Source organism: Lutra lutra, chromosome 3 (genome assembly GCF_902655055.1).
Source record: "Lutra lutra chromosome 3, mLutLut1.2, whole genome shotgun sequence".
NCBI classification, from domain to species: domain Eukaryota; kingdom Metazoa; phylum Chordata; class Mammalia; order Carnivora; family Mustelidae; genus Lutra; species Lutra lutra.
Window position 1 is genome coordinate 67,629,279 of NC_062280.1, and position 20,251 is coordinate 67,649,529.

The window sequence follows — 20,251 nt, forward strand, 5'->3', positions numbered from 1 at the left end:
AGCTAAGTTGGCCAAGGTGAGGATTTACCAAATCCTAGGGATATCAACAAAAGAGACTGTCCTCCAGAGGAAGGAAAGGGACCCAGAACAGGGCTTTTTCAAACTGTCTATGCCAAAGGACCAGTTTAAAATTTCTCAATCCATTGTGAACTAATGCCTTGTAAAACATAATGGAAATGAATTATCCAAAAAATTATTATACTCATGGATGTCATGGCAATGTTGCGTGGTATAAAATATCTAGACGTGTACACTGATAGCAATCCACAGACCACACTTAGAGTAACACAGATCTGAAAGGACCTTGGCCATGATGGCTAAAAGAGGGTGGACAGCAGGAGACCAGGGGACTGGTGCATGACACTTTGAAAGAATATAGGTTTGAAAGAGTGGAGATCTCAGTTCTGGGACCAGTTCTGCTCCTAACTTGCCATAGGACTGGAGACCCACTTCTTGTCTGGGGCCCCAGTAAAATAGGGAGATTGGCTGATAGCTCTCTAAGCTGGATAACAGTTGTCTCTTAAACAATGTGGACTACAAATGGAAAGTAAGTGGCACAGAGGCATAGTCATTTGGGCTGTACTAGAAAGATCTCTAAACATGTGTAACCTGAGCTGTTATATATGAATGTTCCATTCTCTGAAACCTCCTTCTGTGTAAAGATAAGTGTGTTTAATAATGTGACACTGTGACAATTACTATACTAATCCTATCACTATTCCTATGCTATAATTGGGTTGTGGCCTATTTAATTTGCATATTTGGAAATGTAAATTTGCCACAGGATAATATTTTTCATAGAACAAAAATGGTATAAATTACTTGAAGCGCAGAAGCAGAATATGTTATTAATAATATCCCCTCCCCCCTTTTTCAGGGGAGAGAAAAATTTTCACATATTTTACTACATTTATGCTGGTCTTTATCACCAGAAGAAACTTTCTGAGTTCAGACTTCCTGAGGAAAAGCCTCCTAGGTAAGTGTCAGGGATTTTAGTTGTTGATTTTTAATGAATGTGTAAGTAGCATTTGAGAAAACTTAGAAATAAATGGAACTGTTTTTCCTAACTGGATACTGATAGTCTCTTAAGTTGAAATACCCAGGATAAGATGGTGGGAACTATGTCTCACCATTTTCATTTCCGAGAAAGTTCAGAAACTTAACTATAGCCATTTTACTCAGCTGCGTGTGCCATTATTCTACTTCACTATTAGACTGAAAGGGAATTGCCCTGGCAAAGAAGGAACCCAGTGATGGCCTGGTATTCGGGGGCCATTTGCCAACACAATGCTCATTGTATTTGGTCCTACCCCATTTAGGTATATAGCCGATGAAACTGGAAGGGTGATACATGACATAACTAACAAGGAGTCTTACAGAAGACAATTTGAAGCAATTCAGCATTGCTTCAGAATTATAGGGTTCACTGACAAGGTAAGTGATTGCCAGAGAAAAAGAAACTCAAGTGTTCATATTCTTGGATCAATGTGAGTGAAAATGTGAATGTTCTAACTTGGAGGAGGATCCTTCCCCCCCCCCCCATCTGATCATGTATAAGTTCTTGCTCCTCAGAATCTTCACCTGGGAGCTTGTTAGAAATGCAGATTCTCAGGGCACCTGGATGGCTCAGTCGATTAAGTGTGACTTTTGATTTCAGCTCTGGTCATGATCTTAGGCTCATGGGATCAAATCCCAAGTTGGACTCCACACTCAGCGGGGAGTTTGCTTGAGATTCTCTCTCTCTCCCTCTGCCCTTCTCTGTCCCGCATGCTCTCTCTCTCTCAAACAAATACATAAATCTTAAAAAAAAAAAAAAAAATCAGGCTCAAAAATATAAAAGGGGGGGCAGTGCCTGGATGACTCAGTTAGTTAAATGTCTGACTCTTGATTTTGGCTCAGGTCATGATTTCAGGGTCGTGGGATCAAATCCCATGTTGGACTCCATGCTGGTTGTGGAGTCTGCTTAAGATTTTCTCTCCCTCTGCCTCTCCCTGTCCTCCCTCTCTAAAAACAAGGAATGCAGACTTGTAGACTCCCAGGCCCATCTAAGAATGGCTGAACCAGAATCTGATTTTAAACAAGATACAAAGGTGAATATTAAAGTAGAAATACTGTCATAACAGCCTCATACCTGCAAATTGTTCCCGTTGTCACCAGTTCACTATAGCTATGATAACAAACACCAAAACAATATTGCCCTTTTCTTGAGTTGAGGTTGTTCCAGGCATTAAAGTGAATTGTGTAATAGAAGTATGGGGATATGTAAGTTACACCCAGCTACAGAAATATATTTATGCTAGTAGTTCCTTGTGCACCAAAACAAATTAATTTGAAGCTTTTCAACTTTCTTGCAGTCACTTCCTTCTCTGTGATACACAGATGCACATTACTACCTCTAGCTCTAAATATTGTACTATTCTTATCTTTATAGAAAACAGGCTGTCTCTATTAAATATATGCCAGGGGTGACAGAAGATATTTATAACCCTAGGTTCAGATATTATTCTGTGATACATTTATGCCATAGTATCTGGGCTTCATGCCATCAATTTGGCAAAATACACAGATTCTTTTGCTTTTCCAACAAAGGTGGTGAATGATTAGGAGGTAGGTAAGATTATTAAATCTTAAGGGATTAGATTACAAAACACTCCAGTTACCCTGGGACAGCCACTCTGGGTAAAGGATTGCTTCTGTAATCTAATGAGTTTGGCCAGCCCTTCCCTCCCCAGCATGGCTGATTTTAGTCATAATAATACCTTTCTTTTTTTTTAAGCAGCTGTTTAATTTTCTCTTTTGGCCTCCCACTGACTTTAGACTGACAGACAGTGGAAAATCCCAAAGGACAGATAAAAACAGAACTGTATTTCCCTTGGCTCCTTAGAGGAGAGCAATTAAACAGGTTCAAGCCTTATTAAAGGGCCTTTATGGTTATTAATTTATGGAGCTGGTTATTATCAAGATGCATCACCAGAAGAGTCCAAGCGTGGTGGACATGGCAGTAGAGCAATTTAAAGTCACCTAGGTCATGCCAAAGTGTTCAGGGGCATACTGCCTTAAAAGGGTACAGGATAAAAGGATAGAGAGTTAGCCGTAAGGTTAATAATATTTGGCTTTCTGGGTGCCTGGGTGGCTCAGGTGGTTAAGTGTCAGACTCTTTATTTTGGTTCAGGTCATGATCTCAGGGTCATGAGATCCAGCCCCAGGTCAGGCTCCATGCTCAGTGTGGAGTCTGCTTGAGATTCTCTCCCTCTCTCTCTCTTCCCTCTGCCCCTCTTCCTGCCTGTGCGTAAGCACATTCTCTTTCTCTGAAATAAATAAAAATCTTAAAAATATTTTGCTTTCAATGAGTGTAAAGATAGTTATAGAATACTGTGAAGAGATTGGTCCTAGCTCTAAAAGAGGGTTATAATGGCTCTTTTCTAATAATAGAAATATAGTGCAAATAGTAATCAAACAGATGCTATTTTAAGAAAACAAAATTAAAAAACAAAACAAATTAAATATGCTACATATGTGTTCTTGAAGTAAGCTGTCTCTAACCCTTGTGGAAGAAAAGTGGCGTAGAAATGAATGAATGCATGAATAAATATGAAAATAAAGAAATGTAAAAAGTGGTAAACATACTTGATTTCTGTCTGATCTGGACTGTAAAATGAATAACCAGAATGTAAGTGTATATATATGCATTTATGTCCATGTCCCATATTAATTCATATTGGAAATAAACTTATGTCAGCAACCTTGGAAACGGAAGGAAGAAGCTGGCTCATATCTCTCTAAATTTTTTGGTTATATCTTTGTCTGTGTTTCTACAGACAACCTTTTTTTGCTGAATTCACTCAATTTACTTTATAAACTCAAAATAGTTTGGCTAAATTCAGAAAGACTCAGTAGAATGTAGTCAGGGAGCAGATGCCAAATAGCTGATGTATCAGAACATTTTCTTAAGTTTATCTAAGGGACATTTCTAGACAGAGCTTAAATGAACTGGTCAATTTAATCAAAATTATGGTTACCCTTCTTTCTTATAATGTCATTAGTTCCCTATAGAAATGTTCATAGTATTACTCAGATTCTCCCAAACTCTTACAGCAAAATTTTATGAGTAGCAAACCTCAGTGTGGACTCGGGAGCATGAATTTTAATTCTGGGACACCAGCCAAAAGTATCTGAAAGAACACTTGACCCTGACTTTACTGTAAAGAAGACTCCCTGTAGAAGGAGACTTCCACTAGCAATGATGGCTCTTTGCAGGGGATCCGGCAGGGGTGAGGGGTGGGGTGGGATTATACCTAAAACCCTATTATGAAGATCCAGGCTTTTGGAGTCCTATTTTTTTTTGAGTCAACCATATTATTTTTGCTTAATATTATGCTTGTCTTACTGGTATATGAATTATCATAACATATTTATATTTAATACTACATGAAAACATTTTTGGTAGATTATCTGCATGATGGTCAACATTGGATATTTACTACAGATGAAGAGGTTAAGGAGAAGGTTTTGAGATTAGGGCAGAATTTTCTCCCTTTCTTCAAGATAAATGATGAATTTGGGAGAGTATTGCTGAAGAGACACAGAAGGGTTATATGTGAAAATATAAATTGGGGATTTCCAATGTCTTAATGACAGAAAATAGGACTTAGCATTGACTTTTTTTTTTACACTACTTTATTGATGTATGATTGATATACACCCCCCCAAATTTTTTAAACCAGTCATTGGCTTTCAAGATACAAATATTGTGAGCCTTTGAAAAGGAACCTGAAGATAGGTGTTGGGATAGAGCGCATAAGGGAGAAGACCCTTTAATTGGATCTAATGTACTTAGGGCAGAATTGGTTAAAAAAAAGAGAGAGAGACCTATAAAAAGGAAACAAGGTAAAGAGACACTGAGAGGGCAGGTCAGTTCCTAGGAAGGTATTGGGAAACAACTACCATGAAAGGGCTGTAAACCATGCTAGTAGCAATTTCCTTAATCAGCTCCAGGCTAACAGAAAACCGAGGTGCTTTTCAATTTTCTACTTAGCCTCAACTTTATTGAAAGAATACCTAAAACAGTGAAAAGAGTGTCTCCTGAGAAAAAGAAAAAAGGAGGAGCACCTGAGTGGCTCAGGTCTTGATCCCAGGGTCTGGGATAGAGCCCTGCATCGGGCTCCCTACTCAACAGGGAGTCTGTTTCTCCCCCTCCTTCTGCCTGTCACTCCCCATACTTATGCACTCTCTCTCTCTCTCTGTCAAATAAATAAAATCTTTAAAAATATCTTTAAAAAGAAGAAGAAGAAGAAAGCAGCAGCAGCAGCAGCAGCAAAGACCCCACTTCTACTGATTGTTGGTGAAAACGCATTCATACTCACCAGCAATGAATTGGGAAACCAGCTAGAGGAGTCATTAATCTTCATGATAGTATTTCCTGTCCTGAATGACATTATTTTGGTTTATCATATAGTAAGTTGGAAACCTAAGAAATAAAAAGATAGAGCATCATAGCAAGATTTGGTAGCAAAGGCAGGGATGCCAGGAAAGGCTGCATAGCTGGAGACTAGGCAAGAGGAAATAAGCAAAGTGAGGAAGGTGAAGAATCAGGCTAGTGTAGGAAGAAAAGAAGAGGCTTGATCAAGAAGTTCTGTGTGGGGGTGGTGGGGGAGGAGAGGTGTAATCCCTCAGATGAACATACTCCTGATTATCTTCTACCATACGGTACATGGGTGATGTATTGATCAAGGTAATGAGGTCTGTCATGTTAAATCCAGACGAGTCCCAGAAAACCCATTTAGTAGATGTTCTTCTTAGCCAGTCTTCAGTTGTGTGATTAAAACAGTGATTTTTGACACACCAAAAATGACATCTTGCCTTTGATTTAGAAGGTTGAAGAACAGTATTTATCTGTAGTAGAAGTCTGGTTTAAAATCCTCATTTGTCTTTGTAGCATTATCAGGTATCCAGCAGATGTCACTATTACAGTCTGTGTTCAGTGGAGGACTCACTTTGGGAATAGTCCTTTATCAATGGTCTAATGACAGTTCCTATTAGTTTGCTGCTATGTATAGTACTAAATCAAGTTTCTCACTTGAGTGTATTTTGTGGAAGTACTTTTCTCCATCTATAAGGATAAGATGCAGAAATTTCCTGGCTGCATATTTGTCTCACCTACAGGAAATGCATATGTTTAAATAAGTAAATACACTTTTTTTTTTTTTACCATTAATGCTACTTATGTATTTAACTTTCAATATAAAAATAGGACTTAGATAATTTACATTTACTCACAATACTGACATAAAATGCATGGAGATTTTTTCCCCTCACACCTATTCTCCTACAATTCAGTTCATTTCTGATACTGTCTACCTGGAGTTAACATCAGATCACACAAGTTAGGGGTTCAGTTCCACAAGATTGTCCCCACTTCCGGCACTAATTGCAAGCCCTAGGGTTCACCTACTGACCAAGTGGCTATAAAATGGGGGGTTTAGAGTTCCAGGACCCCAAACTTGAGTTTAATAATTGGATAGAAGGACTCAAAAAATTTGGGAAAACAGTTTACTTAGTATTACTGGTTTATTATAAAGGATGCAACTCAGGAATAGCCAAATGGAAAAGATGCATAGGGTAAGGTAATGGGAAAGGGAGTAGTATCACCTTCTCTCACCACTTCTCACAACCTGAAAGTATTCTGGACCTCATCGATTAGAGATTTATTCCATTACATAGGAATAAATGATTAAGTTATTGTCAGTTGGTGATTCACTCATGGAAGTCCATGGTTCAGCTAAAAATTCCAACCCACATGTGTGGTCTCTAGCAACCGGCCCCATTCCCCAAGAGTTACTTCATTGGCATAAACTCAGTTACGGTTGAGGGGCTTATTGTGAATAAGAGGATACTCCTTTAACACCTGTTACTCATAATTCCATGGGTTGTTTAGCTCTTGTGCGAGAAATCAGTATGAAGACCAAATGTATGTTTTTATTATATCACAATATCACAGATAATTTCTAGTGAGTCAGAGTATTTCCCGACCTCATTCATTAATCTGTACTCCATTATTTAGCTTCAAAATGTTCAGTGTCCCTGATAACTATTTCATAAAATCTATATTCAAAAGTGGTAAAGGAAACATCTCTTCTTTCATTTTGAAGAAAGAACATACCTGAATTTAGAGCTGGTATTAGTTAGGGTAAATGGCTAAAAGTGGCTTAAAGAACAAAGAAGATCAGTGGTCCCTTATGGAAACATTTCAAAGTGAGAGATTCACGTTGCAGAACAACTTTGTTCCATGCAGTCATTGGTCTCAGGAATCCTAGACAACTGTGTGGGAGGCTGGGTTGTTGGGAGGTCCAGCTATCAATAATGGGAAAGAAAGCATGGAGGAGGCATGCTTGCTTCTGTAAGGCTGGGCTCTGAATTCGCCCACATCATCCTACTTGCTCCTTTGTTGGGAATTGAGTTCCACTGCCTAACTGCAAGGGAGCTTTAGAAATTTGTTTGTGTGCCCAGGAAAGAGGGGGTGTTGGACTTTGGTGGACAGCTAGCAGTGCTAGTGGTTTGTTGGTTGGATTGGCAGTGACCAAACACAGTTCTTGCTGTCCTTTTCAGGAGGTGCACTCAGTGTACAGAATTTTGGCTGGGATTTTGAACATTGGAAGCATTGAGTTTGCAGCTATTTCCTCTCAACATCAAACTGATAAAAGTGAGGTGCCCAATGTTGAAGCTTTGGAAAATGGTAATTGTTTGATATCTGTGCCCCGTGTAGCCAAATTGCATGTTTCTTTCACTTTGGTAGTTTTCATCTTGGTAGTTTCTCAAGATGCTGTGAAATATAGTGTGGGTGTTTTCACTAACTAGGATTTTCCAAAGGATGACTTGTGGAACATCAGTATTCTTTCCATAAGCTCTGCCAAAAAGAATTCCATAGCAGGTCTGGCAGTGGTGTCAACACTGGCTACTTTTGAAAATCATCTACAGTTTTTTGAAAAAATGCAAGAGGTGGATCCCTGTCTGAATCCACTGTACCAGCAGCTGCAGGGGATAAGCAGGCACCTGTTTAAAGTTCTAAGGGTAATAATGGTGACACAAGGAATGAGAATCCTGAATTAGAAAAAAAAATGATTTAAATAAACACCTTTTGTCTTAAACTGCAGCATCTTTCACTGCCTTTAATAAACTAAGATGCTTCATGACTCTTGAATATAGTCCCCAACTCTTTGACCAAAGACCATCTCCTCTCACTTTTTCTTATCAAACACCTGTGAAGAGCTTTCAGAACCACTTGGGAGATACTGTATCCATCCAGATACTTCTTGGGGTTAGGGACCTGGCTTCCTTGCTTTTGCATCTGAAGTGCCTAGGCAGAGCCTGGCACATCATAGATGTTGAGTCAGTGCTGGCTGAATGGATGGATGGATGGATGGGTGGACGGATGAGTACATTCTCTGGTGTCATCATTACCCTTTATTGCAGCTGCCTCCGTTCTCTGCATCAGCCCTGAAGAACTCCAAGAGGCCCTTATCTCATACTGTGTGGTCACCCGTGGTGAGACCATCGTCCGAGCCAATACTGTCGATAGGGCTGCGGATGTCCGAGATGCCATGTCCAAAGCGCTGTATGGGAGGCTCTTCAGTTGGATTGTCAATCGCATCAATACACTCCTGCAGCCAGACAAAAGCATATGGCAAGTTCCCTCAGGAAGGCCTTAGGAGAGCTGTCAGTGGCCCCGATATCTCTCAGGATGTGCAAGAGGAAGTGTTAGGTCCTCTCCTGAGTTTCCTTTAGTGAAGCTCTCAGGTCTTTTCCTTTGAAAGGAGAAGAGGATCCAGGAGAATGGAAGAGGCACATGACTGACAGCTATCATAGTGTAGTGTTTAAGAGAACAGGCTTATCTGGGAGCTGGGCCAACTGGGTTTGCATTTTAGCTGTATAGTTTGTTTGGCTCCCATGTTTAAGTCACAGTTTTCTTCTCTGTAAAATGAGGGTAATACTATGCTCCTCATAGTGTTGTTTCATGAAAAGTTTTAGAGCTCCGTATCTTATAATATGATTGCTGCTGCTACTACTACCTTTTCTTTCCTAAGCATTAGTGGTTTCTATGTTGTGGAAGAATTAACAACATCAAATTCTAGAGTATTCTTCCAATTAAGCCCAATGGGTGGGAAGGTTGAAGAATGAATGGGCAGCAGTTCTAGCCCCTTCAAACTGAATGGTTCCTCCCTAATCTCTATATGGAGCTTCTGAGTGAGATTTTAAAGGACTCTACTGCTTAAAAAAAACAAAACAAAACAAAACAGTTGGAAATACCATTGAAAGACTGTAGGAAGGACTGGTGTAAGACACAAACTGTTTCTTCCCTTAGAGGCAGCTGAATGCTGCTTTCCACAGGTGGTTGTGTAAGTTGGTAAACGCGTGGGCCCATACATTTTCATCATCTTGAGATGAATGTTTCCTCCCCTAAAAGGCTTTTTTCTTCTCTCTCATGCAGTAGTGCAGATGATGGTATTAATGTGGGGATCTTGGATATTTTTGGATTCGAGAACTTTCAGAGAAATTCATTTGAACAGCTCTGCATAAACATCGCCAATGAGCAAATCCAGTACTATTTCAACCAGCACGTTTTTGCTCTTGAGCAGGTAACAGTGAACTCTGAAGTAATTAAACCTGATGGGGAAGGTGTCTCCAGGCTGCCCACAATTTGAAGCAGAAACCCTGTTAGGCTGACAGGTAAAAGATTCTAAGGAAAAAACACTGGTGAGACAGTCTATCAAAATAAATAACTGAAATTTGCCAGAGAAAAAGTCTTGATTTCTGTGGAAAGTTACATTTCCTCTCTTGAGTGGAGCTGGTGACAAGCCAGTTATTTAAATGTTGCTTCCAAACTATTTCATGCACACTGTCCAAAATGCTACATTCTCTTCTACTTTATTTGACTAAAAGCATCTATGTTGTGTCCAGAATGACACAGGATGGACTTGAATTCAGGGCACAGATTCTTGTGTTTCCTAACTCCCAAACAGGCTTCTCCACCCTCCATCTCCTGCACACCAGATCCCACAGTAACTTGGGAGGGGGAGTGGCTCCAAGGAGGAGTAAGCTATGTTCTTGGTTTTCTCCAAATGAAAGTCTTTCCCTTATGAGGTTAATGGTAAATAAAACAGAGTGTGAAGCTCACGTGCCCAAAGGCTAGGAGGCCTTCCCCTCCACCCCAGTTTCTACCCCAACCCAAAACTTTGTCCTGTATGAAGTAGTTCAACAATGAAATATTCTGACTGAACCCTTTGCTTTAGGAGCGAACACACACACACTGTACTGTGATTACATAAACACAAAGACATGGAGTAAAAATATCAGTATTGGCTTTATCAGTGGAACTGGATAGAGCTCTATCACTCTCCTCTCCCCTCCTACCCTGCATAAAACTCAACCTCTTTTCACTTAGCTCCTTGCATTTATTCCCTGGGAAATCTGGAGTTTTCTAGTTTTTCAGTCTGAGGTGATTCCATTGTAGAATGCTTTACAGAAAATTAAAGTCTGCTTTCTTCCTGGTTTAAGCCGTATTTATCACCAAAATAATTTTTTTTCAGTTGCCCTTCTATTCCATGTCGGTTTCTAAATTATGACTAATTGAGTTGGTGTTTGGGAGACAGCACTGTCCCTTCTTTTGCTGCTTCCGCTGTCTGCCACAGGCTGCCTGTAGGCCAGACTTACACCCAAAGCTTCAACAGTGGGGTATGCAGAAGAGCCTTTTACTACAGTCCTAAGACAGCCTATTTCCCACATACAGTCAGCATTGCCAAACACGGAAGTGCATGCCGAAGCAGCCTGGTGCTACATAGGCCAGTTTCAGGCTGGAGAGACTCACAATCTATGTTCCTCCAGATGGAATATCAAAATGAAGGTATTGATGTTACACCTGTGGTGTATGAGGACAATCGCCCACTCCTGGACATGTTCCTCCAGAAACCCCTGGGACTGCTTGCGCTTTTGGATGAGGAAAGTCGATTTCCCCAAGCAACTGATCAGACCCTAGTTGGTAAGTGTCTCTTGGAAAAGGCATAATACACTCAGGAGAGAACTTGGTTCGTTGGTATTTTGACTTGGTATTCTGGCCCTCCCACTAGGTTGTGCAAGTATAGAGCCTGTTTTTAATGAATTGATATCTTCAGCAGATGTCCTCATAGATTTGTGTTTTAAGGCAAACCCATCACCAAGCCCTCCTCACTTTCCTGTTGGTGCCAATATCATTTTTATACCTTCTTCTCCCTTATTTCCTATCAATACTTGCTTTTTGTCCTTTTCATACCTTTCTGTCATGTATCTGCTTGGATCCATCCATGTCTACTCCAGGTTCGTATAGAAGACTCTTCTGGTCTTTGGCCACTAGGTTCATACTTATCCGCTCTACCCTAAACATCCCAGCTGATTTAGTCTTTCTAAAACCTCCTTTTCATTAAGTTACTGTTGTCTGTAGGATGCCAATAAGACATCTCCTCCTGACATTAAAAAAGGCCCTCTACATTTTATCCCTATTCCTCTAATCATCGGTGTTCCACGCAATCTCATCCCACACTGAGATTGTGAGATATTTTGGGCAACAAAGCACCAATCTTTGCTTTCTACTATCTACTCTCAGAGGAGTCAATCCCTTCAGTACTTAGCACAGTTCCTCACGCGGAGTAGACCCTGAGTTACAACAATAGCAAAAATTATTTATTGAGGGAGGAACAGAAAGCTCCACGCCTTTTCCCCAGATAGAAAATTGATTGGTGGGAGAGATTCCCTTCTAGGCATTGAAATTGTCACACTTGGTGGTTTTCTTTTACCTATAAAATCATCAGAAGTTGCCACAATAAGTTCATGCCAGGTTTTCTTGACTTCCATGGGATATCTTTATGGTTCTAAAGTTAATTGACCAGAGTTCTGGTGTCATCAGTGTCCATGCTAGGAGTTCTTAGAACAAGCGATCTTAGGGCATAGCCTGACACTGAAGACAACATGAAACAACTAAGCAAAGACTTGACTGTAAGCCTGTGTCATTTTTCTCCATCGTTGTACATACAGTGTTAACCTCAGGTTGCCCTGAATATCCCTTATTCTGGGTCACTCCTGGCTCAAGGAGCACCTCTTTGTTTGAAGGAGCTGACAGTTCTCATTGTAACTTGTAAACATGACAATCCACACAGATAAATTTGAAGATAATCTACGAAGCCAATACTTCTGGAGGCCTAAGGGAGTGGAGCTGTGCTTTGGCATTCTGCACTACGCTGGGAAGGTGAGGCCAGTGTGTGTCTGTGTCAGTAAACCTGAACTGGACGTGGGGTAAGTGTCCCTATTAGCCTGTCTATGCTGCTCACAAATTGCTTGCCAACTTCCTCCTCCTTTCAATTCTTTAAGAACGCCTAATCATAATTCCCAAACTTTCTCCGTGGTTCTGCTTTCAAAAAGTTGCCACTAGCCAAAAGCCATTTCTTGCTGGGCTGGGTGCGGTGCTGCCTTCTGCTTCTCACCTGAGCTTTGGCCTAGAAGTGACAGCTCTCCGGAGGGAAAATGTGGTGTTGCGTTCTCAGTGCTTAGCCCTGAATGTGCACATTCTGAAGTCACTGGGAAATGTGCAGGGAAAAGAGGAGGGGCTCGGTTTTTAGCACTTTCTGTGTCTACAGGGCACCAAAAATGTCTAGACAGAAAGGAAGAAAATTCCCTTCATCATCCAGATGTTAAGCTTTTTTAACACTAACCAAAATTTCCACCTTTCATTATTTATGCCTCAGTCTCATTTCAAGTTTCTGAAGCAGAGGAAGCATAAAGTGACTAATTTAGGAAATTCTCTGGTTCTGCAGCCAACAACTCATTGCTCGAGTTACTCTCAGAGGAGTCACTGGAATTATGGCTAATTTGTTCTTGTGGGGTGTGCTGCGGACCTGGGTCCAAAAAAAGGGTAGCAGTTCAACAAAAGATGTTTTGGATTATATTGTTGATTCAATACTAAGATTTACTGAAATTATTTTTTATATTCATATCATGGTATTGAAATTAATTTTATCTGACTGGAGGTTGGCTGAAAGGCAATTCTAATATAAGTAAAGAGAATTGTTTTTCTTTCCACATAGTGCATAGTGTATATTTTGGATCTTTGTTAGAAATTGCAACCTATTCATTGTAGCACTGATGTCTGACCATATATTAATGTCCTCCATGTCTGAGATACCCGAATCTATCCTGAGCCCTGCCCCCATTCCTGTCCTCTTCCTCGCACCTGCCCATCTGTCTCTGTGTCCTTTTACTCCAATTTCCTATTCACCCATCTTCCAGTTCTCTCTCTTCTTTCTTGATTTTAAGGGGTGGGGGAAAGGATTGTTTTCTTTCTGGGCTTAGTGTCCTTTACTGAATTCGTTATTTCTCTGGAGTGTTCCTTAAAATTTCTGTGACCTGGATCCCTTCTGTTGTAAGAGCTGAAAATGGCTCCGCATCCCTGAGCAGTCACTCACGTGCAGTGAGTACCTTGGGGAGCTACGACAGTCTGGTGATTATGAGCAGGGAGCCCAAACTGCCTGGGTTTGGAAGCCAGCCTGCCACTTGTGAGATGTGTGACCACAGTCTGTCATTCAGTTTCTTGCTGAGTCTCTGCCCACCAGTAAAATGGAAATAGGTGCTTTATGCACAAAGCGCCTAATCTGTTTTCATAGTTATTCTCACATGATTTATCTTTGTTATGCCTCTTTTCTTCAAAGCACATCTGAATGAGTAGTTAGGATAAATTGGCTTGTCAGAAATTACAGTTTTTTCCTCCTTATCTCATGGTCTGGATTTAGAAGCATGGCTGTGTCATGATAAAGTCAAGATAAAGTCTCTATATGGGTCGATGAGTGACTGACCTCAGATAGCTTGCCGGTGTCGCCGACAGTGAACGACACTGGCTAGTTTGCTATTTGCCGTTTCTGTTGCAGGTATTGTATGATGCTTCTGGGGTTCTGGAGAAAAACAGAGACACGCTCCCCACTGATGTGGTTGTGGTCCTGAGAACGTCAGAAAACCAGCTTCTGCAGCAACTCTTCTCAATTCCTTTGACCAAAACAGGTACATGGAGCCCCCTGACCTCCCTGGGCCTGACGCTTCCATAGGCACTGCTGGCATTTCCTTGTCCGTGTTGAAATTCGGCCAGGGATGCACTACTACCATTTGGAACTTTAAGCAGGGGTAAAGGTCCATTTAACTAACTTCAAGAAAAGGAAAGTGATTGTTTCTTTTGCAGTGTAATCGCACAGCATCAGTGTATATGTTCTATGTACACACACACACATACACACACACACACTTTTTTTAATGTTAACTCTTAGACTTCTCATTTTCTCTGCTTGCCTCTTTTCATTCTTCCATTTATAAAACCACATGTTATCATTCATTCATGCTAAGCACTCTAGGGTGGTCTCAGTTGACCTAGAATTTTGGGGAAGATTATTTCTGTTCATGTATGATTCTAAGTGAAGGGAATGTGGGGAATCCAAAATCACCCAGTTGTGGGCTCTCAGAGGTCACCTGGCCCAACTCACTCCCCAGTCAGTGACCCCACCCTCCCACTCTCCTAACCAACCTGGAATAGGTCCATCACTGGTCTGCATGCCTGTTCACTCACAGCCACCTTCTGCTTAATGACTTCTGTTTAGCCTCTCATTCAGTTCTTATGATGGGAAGCAGGAAACTGGGGCCAAAGAACAGAACTTCCCTGTCTTTGCTGTTTTGCCAAATAGATTCCCATTTGGTCAAGTTCCTTTGATTTACCTGGGATCTGCTGCCTTTGGCTGAGCAGCCCACTAGACCTTCTCACAGCTTTCCTCTCAAGGACGTTATGTTCTGAGGTTCTGTCTGGAAACAGCTGTGGGTATGCTTTTATGAAAGTAGGAGGAGAAGCCTCTTTGTCATTGTTCATTATTTCCTTTTCTTTCTTCCCATGTCCCTCTTGAAATCATTGGCACCATGTCTAGTTTGGGGCCTTTGTATGTTAAAAGGGAGTGGCTGCCAGCTCTGATTTTGAGCAACAAGCAGAGGAATGAAAAGCTTAGCTAAGAAAAAAGCCACAGTCCACAACCTTTGCATCATCTTTACTTGGAAAGAAAGTTGAAACCAGTTCTTAACTTTCTTCAAACATGCTCCTTTAAACAAAAATAGTAGGGAGCCCATGAGAAAGCTGCCTCTGCCTTTCTTTCCATACCTCCCTTGGGCAGAGCCAGGATTTCATTCATTATCTCCTTATGAAGACCTTTACCCTCAAACCTTGGTTCTAAAGAGATGGTGCATCCTACGTTAGAGGTCAGGGTGGTAATCAAGCTTCTAAATTGTAAAACACTTAATTTTGGTTTTAATGTATTACAGCCTTTGAAGGTGGGAGGATTTTATTGGACAGAAGTGGTTTCTTTTGTTTTTGCTGAAATTACAAATACTTGTTTCAGAGTGGCCAGATGTGAGCAGGTCTCCCTCACCAGACACTTAGGTCTAATCAGGAAACTTTGTGCAGGGGCAAAGATACAGCCATCACTAATACCCCTAATACGTACACTTTGAAGTGAAATCTATCCAAATGACTTGTCGTTGGCATTTATACTCTGTCATAAATATGAGTAACGATCTGTCAAATCTGTTCACAACTCTGGAATTTCCAGTTTTTCAGCCATTGGCAAAATAAAAACAATTTCGCAGCCTGGGCCACTAGGTGGCGTGATGCAAGAAGTCAGGCTCTGCCGGCAAGCCTTGTGTTTGCCCTTGATCGCCTAAATGGGGGAGACAACAGGAACAAAGAAATAGCCACTGCTTTTTTTTTTTTTTTTTTTTCCCCTGAAAGAGCTTTCCTCCTGTCTTGTAACTTTGTGAATCTTGCCTTCAAACTGCATTCCATACCTCCTGGAGGAAACAAAAGTAAAAAAGAAGACTGGAAACAAACATGTTTTCCTAATAAGCTTCCTTGTATTCCTGAGTCATGCATTGTGTATAATAATTACTTTTGAAATCCTAAGCTTTATTTTCTCCACATTTTGAGTACAATTTAGAAGTGACAAAAACACATCAAAACTAATAAGCATAATTCTTTTTTCTTTTTCTGAAATTATTCATATAAAAATCCCTTCAATCAACATTTATAGAACAGCTTCTAATAATAAGACACCATTTAGGCAGCAAGGAGGAGATAAAGATAAAATGGCTTTGCCCTAAAGCAACAGTAACTTTCCTTTCCTTCACTTTCTCTCTAGAATTTATGTCCTTATGATGATATTTGCCTCCAAAATCAGTTCTTTTTTTTTTTTTAAAGATTTTATTTATTTATTTGACAGACAGAGATCACAAGTAAGCAGAGAGGCAGGCAGAGAGAGAGGGGGAAGCAGGCTCCCTGCGGAGCAGAGAGCCTGATGTGGGGCTCGATCCCAGGACCCTGGGATCATGACCTGAGCTGAAGGCAGAGGCTTTAACCCACTGAGCCACCCAGGCGCCCCCAAAATCAGTTCTAAGGAGATTGTGTATCCAGTGTTGAAGGACAGAATATTAAGATTCTAAGTTTTAAAACATCCATATTCTGTATTTTTTGGTTTTAGTATATTACAGCCTTTGAAGGTGTGAAAACCTTCCTGGACAGAAATAATTCATGCTGTTTTTACTGAAATTGCAAGTACTTGTTTCAGCACATGTCTCTTATGAAAGCATATGTGGGTTGTTCATCACAGCATTCTTGCTGGAAGCAAAGTCCCTCACAACCTGAGTATGCCAATATTTTCAGTGCATGAGAAACCATATTTCTGGTTGTTTTTATTTTGATTTTTACCCTGCTTCAAACTTTTAAATATTTGTTTTATTAAAATTAAATGGGTCACTAGTTCAATGAGTGTTGATATAGGTAGTTACTTTTCAAACTTCTTTAGGAGATGAACTGCAGAGAGGAACGGAAAAAAATCAAAGTTGGGATGCTTAGGAGGATGTTAGCCCCAGACTTTGAAAAGAGGTAGCATCGCTGGACTCCCTAGCTTTGAGAGATGAGATGTTGGCCGTGCTCTGGCTCCTGGTCCTCGTGGCGGTCACATCTACCTTTGCTTTATAATATCTGTTTTGCTGTACATTTGTTTTGCACACTTTTCTGTACACGCATTCTGTTTCACAATAGCACTTTTTTTTTTAAAGATTTTTATTTATTTATTTGACAGACAGAGATCACAAGTAGGCAGAGAGGCAGGCAGAGAGAGAGGAGGAAGCAGGCTCCTCGCCAAGCAGAGAGCCTGATGTGGGACTCGATCCCAGGACCCTGAGATCATGACCTGAGCTGAAGGCAGAGGCTTTAACCCACTGAGCCACCCAGGTGCCCCCACAATAGCACTTCTATTTTCCGGGAGATAGGAGATCTTAAAATGCAAAGAAAAACTTCTGTTGTCTAAGATTTCCCATTCTGTTAAGTTGAGGTTTCCTGGTAGCTAGACTGTGGCAGCCCTTGTTTTCAGAAGCAGGCATCAAAGAACTCCTGGTTGACACTCCTGTCTCTGGGCTGCTGGGCAGGTAACAATCCCTTCGTTAGTGCTTATAAAACAGAATTATCGGTTCTCTTGGTCTAATCTCTTAACAAGGCTGAGAGGATTAACCTCTGTGTGTCTTGTGTGAAACCATAATATAAAAGCAGAGAGAGTAATCCAGTTGACCATTTCCTGTTTCCTGTACCCACATTCCTGTTCATGTTATACATCCCCAAATCCTAAAAAGGTTAAAAACAGACCTGTACCCCTGAAACAAATAATACGTTATATGTTAGTAAAAAAAATAAATAAACATGAACATCAAAAAAATATAGATTCCATTGTCAATTATACCTCAACAAAAAATATTTTTATAAAGAACAAACAAAATGTGGGGTGTGAAGTCAGGAGGCACAGGGTCACCAGGAAATAGGGCTCCTCCCAAATTTCTGTAGCCACCTTAGCAACAGCCCCTTCCCCTAGCATGCAGCTGCGTGTGGTGAGAGAGATGCCTGTGCCTGACAGACACACTGCCGTTCCAGGGAACTCACTGGCCACCAGGCACACGGAGGCAGCTGCAGGCAGTATGGATTCAGAATTAACAAAAGTCTCTCTTGCCTCTAGATGGGCCACTTCAGACGTGGTGAAATTTTCTTTGTAATCCTTTCTATTGATAGGAGGTTCTCTGAAGATTTCGTGGGTGAAAATTTGATGCGGCAGCAACATTGCTTTCTAACCCTTCAGCTGGGACTTTTCAAACTGCACCATCTAGGTAGAAAAACATTAAAAGGAAAGATGTTATAACAAGGTTTCATCACATATTTTCTTGTTTGGGGGATGTTCCTCTTGCTACTAATAAATGAGAGAAAAGTTCAAAAGGCTCAAGGAAAGAAAGAGAAGAGGAGGTTTCAAAAGGAACTTGAAAAATCCATTTCTGTCTTTGAATTGTGAATTCTGACTTCCAAGTAGGGGATTGGGGTTTTAAAGGAGTTCAAAACTTGGAAGAAACTAGAAAAAAAAAGAGAGTGAGTGAGAAAGAGAGAATATTCCCTATGGGAATATTCTCTGAGCCTCCAAGTTTGGTTTTGCTTTAGAATCTAGAACTGAATCTGGCTCTGTTTTCTCCTGTCCAGGCTTTCCCAGGTAGTTCCCTTGAAATTTGATTTGAAGTGAAATCAGCATTAAGTTCTCTTTTTTTTTTTTTTAAGATTTTATTTATTTATTTGACAGAGAGAGATCACAAGTAGACGGAGAGGCAGGCAGAGAGAGAGAGAGGGAAGCAGGCTCCCTGCTGAGCAGAGAGCCCGATGCGGGACTCGATCCCAGGACCCCGAGATCATGACCTGAGCCGAAGGCAGCGGCTTAACCCACTGAGCCACCCAGGCGCCCAGCATTAAGTTCTCTTTATCTTGACTCCCATTGGTTCCTCTTTTTATTTGGATGAGGGGGCAAGGCGTGCCCCCCGTGTTATATCTGTAAAGGACTAACGCCATTACTGCTGAAATACTTGACGTTGCTTGTTCCTGATTCTGTCACTCCCCAAATTCAGCATTCAGCTCTGAAGAGGATGCCTTTCGGTAACTATCTCTGAAAGTTTTCATTTTCTACTTATGGCTTCTCCTCCCTGCTGGCAATTCAGAAAATAGTCTAGCAGGATGAGCTGACTCTAAATGACAAGGTTCCAGGGTCACAGACATGGACAGTGTTTGCCTCCTCCTGAAACAGCAGATCTAATGAGCCGACCCTGTCAAGAAGCCCTGAGGGGTGAGTTCCTCCTCACACAGAGGTCTGCTTCTTTCTATTTAATTTGAGAGTATTTCAGTCAGTAGATAATTATATATTTAGGGTCTGTCTAGATATGGTGTTGTCCATAGGTGCTTTCTAGAAGGAATAAAAGAAAATCCCAATTCAAATAGTCACCGACAGATAGTGCGTGTCCTAAGTCTATAAATTATGTACAAAATAATGTAAATTCTGAATAGGTATGTAAATCAATAAATGGAGACAATATAAGCATTGTGTCTATTTAAGTAAAAATAGAAGGAAAAGTCATGGAAATGCATGTCAGTATGGGATAAAACTTCTTTTAATTATAAAGACTTCTTGGAAGAGGTTTTTTTTTTAAATTTTTCAGTTTTTTTAAAAGATTTTATTTGAGAGCAGGAGAGAGAGGGAGAACATGGTGGGGAGGGGCAGAGGGAGAAAGAGAGAGAGAGAGAGAGTCCGGCTCCCAGCTGAGCAGGGAGCCCCACGTGGGGCTCAATCCTAGGACCCTGGGATTGTGACCTGAGCCAAAGGCAGATGCTTAACCAACTGAGCCACCCATGTGCCCTTGAAGAGTTTTTGTGTTTTTTTTTTCTTTTGTTTGTTTGTTTTAATGGAGAGGAGAGAAAATTGAGCAGTCTGGGAATAATGAGGCATTGTAAGGCAGGGTCTCCAGGACTGGAAAGGAGAGGTAGGCAGTGAGATAATTAAGTGCATAGGACATGAGGGAAGGACTCAGGGCAGAGAGAAGGAAGCAAGATGGATAAATGATGGCTGACTACTGAGCCAAGGATAGGCTTCTGATGCCAATCTGAAACACTGGGTGTTCGGAGCATGCTCTTGGAGAGAAGAGTTTCAGGATGAGAAAGGAAAACTTGTGCAGGGGTGTTAAAGACTGACTAGGGAGAACAGGGTGTGCCCTACTTATCTGTGTGGAGTGTGTAAGTAGATGCTCAATAAATATTTCTACATTCTACATTTAGATCTAGAATCCATTTTGAGTTAAT

The 20,251-nt window shown here is 40.9% G+C and overlaps 1 protein-coding gene across 1 annotated transcript in view; it reads left to right on the plus strand.

Moving 5' to 3' along the window:
* MYO3B (myosin IIIB) overlaps nt 1-20,251 on the plus strand; it is a 239,097-nt gene that overhangs the window by 9,540 nt on the left and 209,306 nt on the right. The window contains exons 6-12 of the mRNA XM_047722020.1: nt 1,320-1,434; nt 7,606-7,732; nt 8,470-8,680; nt 9,485-9,632; nt 10,879-11,032; nt 12,183-12,271; nt 13,944-14,073. Of these exons, the coding sequence (XP_047577976.1) occupies nt 1,320-1,434; nt 7,606-7,732; nt 8,470-8,680; nt 9,485-9,632; nt 10,879-11,032; nt 12,183-12,271; nt 13,944-14,073 (974 nt within the window). The remainder of the gene's footprint in view (nt 1-1,319; nt 1,435-7,605; nt 7,733-8,469; nt 8,681-9,484; nt 9,633-10,878; nt 11,033-12,182; nt 12,272-13,943; nt 14,074-20,251) is intronic.